The sequence below is a fragment of the Triticum aestivum genome, chromosome 4D (genome assembly GCF_018294505.1).
Source record: "Triticum aestivum cultivar Chinese Spring chromosome 4D, IWGSC CS RefSeq v2.1, whole genome shotgun sequence".
Lineage (NCBI taxonomy): Eukaryota > Viridiplantae > Streptophyta > Magnoliopsida > Poales > Poaceae > Triticum > Triticum aestivum.
The window spans coordinates 509,151,941-509,156,299 of record NC_057805.1 but is presented as its reverse complement, the minus strand read 5'-3'; the positions used below and the strand labels follow the sequence as shown (position 1 = coordinate 509,156,299).

At 54.1% G+C, this 4,359-nt stretch overlaps 1 protein-coding gene across 1 annotated transcript; it reads left to right on the top strand.

Moving 5' to 3' along the window:
• Positions 1–1,376: 1,376 nt before the first annotated feature.
• Positions 1,377–2,974, top strand: LOC123099136 (GATA transcription factor 2; the record flags this gene model as incomplete). Its single annotated transcript, XM_044521281.1, is given in 2 exon segments — positions 1,377–1,854; positions 2,014–2,974. Coding segments are annotated over 2 exon segments (1,071 nt in total). The 3' UTR covers positions 2,698–2,974.
• Positions 2,975–4,359: the final 1,385 nt, after the last annotated feature.

Below are 4,359 nucleotides of genomic sequence, written 5' to 3'. Positions count from 1 at the left end.
CACGGGATTTTCCCGGCAACGCGCCCTGGTGGTTGCAGGGGGGGGGGGGGGTAGATGGGACGGCGGCTAGGGCTTTGTTCGCCCCTGGTCTCACGAAGTGGTATTCAGTGTGTACCGATCGGGCGAGGTGGTTCAATTTGCGCAACCAACCAAACTTGGTGAATTTGTCACCGTTGCCAAGCCTGCTATTGTCAAATTAGCCTGGTCCGATTGAAGAGAGCGAAGAAAATTCGACAGTGAGTCGTACCTGGAGCCAAGTTTTACAAAGAGATTTGCTGCAACCCTCCCTAGCTAGGACGTGTGCGAATGAATCCATTCGCCGACCGGGTGTACAAGGTTGATGATGGACATGACACGATGCCGGTTCAGTACGTACAAGAGTCAGCATCTCTATGCGCGCTCGATCCTTGTTACTCCCTTATCACGCCATGATGCACGCTGGCAAATCATGTGGCCAGGAGCAGGAGGTTTGGTTCCATTATTCCATCCGAGTGAGTACGTACGTAAATTGACAGGACCGTTATGTTATGGTGGTGAATGGGCGCGGGCCCACGCACGTCCTTGGTAAGAAGACGCTGGCGTCTGACAAACTACAGCTTGTCACTGGAGTGTCCCGCGGCTGCAACAAACCAGCCAGCCAGGTGCCCCACCGTGTAAACGATGGCGATAAGGTCGGGGTGATGGATCGATCGATATGCCCGGCCGTGCCTAAGTAAATGTGTCAACACATGCTACGTGCAGAGAATTACTACGTACGTACTAGTCTAAACCATGCATGCACGGTGAAAGTAACTACTTACTTGCTAATTTAACTGATCCAGAGAGGGGCTCAATGATTGTGTGATGGGCGTGAGTGGCCGGCCGGTGGGGCATGCATGCATATGGTATGCATATGGGTGAGTACGGGCAGTGCACGGGCCCTGTTCCTTGTGCGTGTTGGGTTGCAATGCACCTAGCTCACTCTACCATGCGGCTGGCGCTAGCTCTGCACGCTCACACTACACGTCTACACCACGACACAAGCAGCTGCTTCCTCACTCCTCTGCTAGCTACTGCCAGTGGTGGTAATAATTTACCACCATGGCATGGACCTCCCCGGCAAGCTCAGTTGCCCTTTCATGTGCTCATCACGCATCACCTCTCACCTCACCTCGCCCATCCCTAGTCTTAGCTAGCTTGGCTTGCTCTCCTCCTCTATATTAATGGTTTTGCCTCGGCGGCTTTCCTGTTACTGGTGCGAGACGCGACTGGAGCTCCTCAGAGCCAAGCCTAGCTTGCCCCCAAGCCAAGCTTAGCTTCTGCCGGCAGCCACAGCCACTCTCACTCCCGCTCACTGCCACTGCCACTGCCACTACCAGCTCGCTGTACCGCCACCCGCCATTACTGCGAGCTACTAGCTAGCTAGCCACCCCACTCCACTCGCTGCACGCTCCTGTACGTTCCGGTAGTATAATTAAGCTGGCAGGCATGGCGCCGGAGTGGGAGGCAGCCTTGGGCATGGAGCTCGGCATGGGCTCGCACTACCACCACGCGCCGCCATCCGCCGCCGCCTCGCCCATGAACCAACACCACCACCACCACTCCGCATACTCCCACTCCCAGCCCCCGCACCAGTACCATTTCTACGGGGGCGCCGCGGGCGGCGACGGCGCCGACCCCATGCGCGTCGACGAGATGCTCGACCTCTCCTCCCACCTCGGCGCGCACGACTTCTTCTCCGGCGCGAATAATGGCGCCGCCGACAACGCGCCGGCCCAGCCCGCGGCTGCTGCGGCCTCCTCGTCCGACCACCAGCACCACCACCCGTCGTCCTTCAACCTCTCCTTCGCCGACGAGTTTTACCTGCCTGTCCCGGTAATTACTTACTTCAACGTTCGATCGCGTGGTCGATCTTAGTTCCTGAAGAAATGTGTGAGAAACTAAGAATTAAGCACGGAAGAACTGGGTGATGAGATGATTGAGATCTAGCTAGCCAGAGCACTTACTTACATGCTTGATGTGTACGTGCTGCAGACTGAGGAAGCCGCGGAGCTGGAGTGGCTGTCCAACTTCGTGGACGACTCCTACCCGGACATCCCCAACTACCCGCCGGCCGTGCAGGCGGCGATGGCGGCCGCCGCGAGGAACGGCGGCGTCGTGGTGAAGCAGGAGAATTCCGCGTCGGCGGCCGCGCCTGGCCGCGGCGCGCGGAGCAAGAGGTCGCGTGCGGCCTCCGCGGCCGCGGCAGCGTGGCACGCCCTGGCGCCGCGCCAGCCGTCCCCGTCCTCCTCCTCGTCATCCTCCGACTCGAAGCCGGCGCGGTCAGGCGGCGGCGGCGGCGGCGTCAAGAAGAGCGGCCTCGTGGTCGGGGCGGCCGAGCTGGGCGGAGGGGAGCAGAGCGGCGAGGTGCGCCGGTGCACGCACTGCGCGTCGGAGAAGACGCCGCAGTGGCGGACGGGGCCGCTGGGCCCCAAGACGCTGTGCAACGCGTGCGGGGTGCGGTACAAGTCGGGGCGGCTGGTGCCGGAGTACCGCCCGGCGGCGAGCCCCACGTTCGTGCTCACGCAGCACTCCAACTCCCACCGCAAGGTGATGGAGCTGCGCCGGCAGAACGAGCTGGTGCACCTCCGCGGCGGCGTGGGCGGGGGCGTCGTGTCGGCGTCCTCCGGGTCCGGCGGCGCGGCGGAGCACATGTTCCGCGACTACGGCGTGTGCTGAACTGCCGACTCGCCGCACGGATCGAGCAGCCTAGCTAGCTAGCAAGCAAGCAAGCATGGACCGACCGACCATGGATGGATACGGATGATCCGATTAGCGCCACGACGACGATCTGCTTAATTTTGCATGCAAATTCCTTTTTTTCCTTGCTTTCTTCCGTGTACTATTTCGCGTTGCTTGTTTATGTAGTTTATATATGGGTCTCATCATCTTTTTGTCGGAAATAAATAAGGAAATCTGTTCAAAAAACCCGGGAATAAATTGAAAATGTTTGATCTTTTGCATTATCTATGTGAGCTGGTTGCGTGAGCTTCGTTCTGCACGTACACTGTCTGTCGATCACTGTGGTGTCAGTGGTGCAGAGTGAAGAGAAGAGTCAGCACTGCATGTGTATCGTACAGTGGTGGCCATCAGTGAGTAGCAGGTCAAGCGAGCGAGCGAGGTTGCTTTTTTAACGGAAGAAAGGTAAGGGACGAAGGAGAGGTGCGTCAGCACGTGAGTTGGTTCGTTGGTGCGCTGCAACTTTTGTCAGGCCGGCCGGGCCGGGAACAATGCTATGTCCCCCCCCCTCGCCTCACCTCACCTCACGTGATGGCTTCTCCTCCTTCACTTGCTTCCGACTCTACTTGCTTCTACTATCACTAGATCGGAATCGCGCCAAGGCGCGAGGGTGCCGGTCCCAACATTTGATCAAGCAGGTAATGCTAAGTCAGTAGGAATCCAGATTTAACATATGCATTCATACATGATAACAATAAATAAAGAAGAAATATTCAAATGTGATAGAAGCGAGACATAGTGGTGCTCAATATCTGCATGACACTATAAGACAGAATCAATTTCAGTGCGTTCATAAAAACACAAAAGATAGCCGCTGGATATGAAGTTTGAAACCAAAAGCGTAGCCACTCGACATGAAGTTCGATACGAAAAGCACTATAATAGAAGAGGGAGTAATAAGAGCAGGAACATAATAAATTAAAGGAGAGACAACTACCAAGCCATAGCTACTAAGCATACTAATAGGTGTATTCATTCAACTGCCTTGTCGATAAACTTCATAGGCACCACTTCACACGATCCCGATGCAAACTGATCCAAGAAATCAATGCCCTGCCATGGCTTGCCTGCTTCCAAATCCATCTATCAGAAAATTAAGCTACTTGAACATGTAAAGAATCTATAAAAAAAATACTAACTATGAATTTCCAAGCAATGCAACTACACATGAATGTTACAAAATAAACAAAAGAAGATCACATCAATGTAGCCAGATGAGCATTTTCTTAATTTCATTTGAAGCATAAATTAGGTGAGAACCTTTCAGACATGTAATGCAAGTATTAATTATGCATTTTAGAAATAATTGAGCTAACCTTTCAGCTAGAGCTACCACCATGACTCGGATTTGACCGAGCAAAAAGGCTCTCTATATGAATCGGTTTCTAAAACACAAAGTAAATAACACATTAATGAGTTAACCAAGTCATGGCACCCCATGCAGCATTTATATTATTGTGCAATGTGTGCTTCCAGAGTGGAACTAACAAAATTTATGGTCTGGTTTTGTCGATCCTAAGAATGCTAACAAAGTATGCAAGGTCCAGCGCTCAATCTATGGGCTGGTGCAGGCATCTCGGAGTTGGAACATTCGCTTTGATG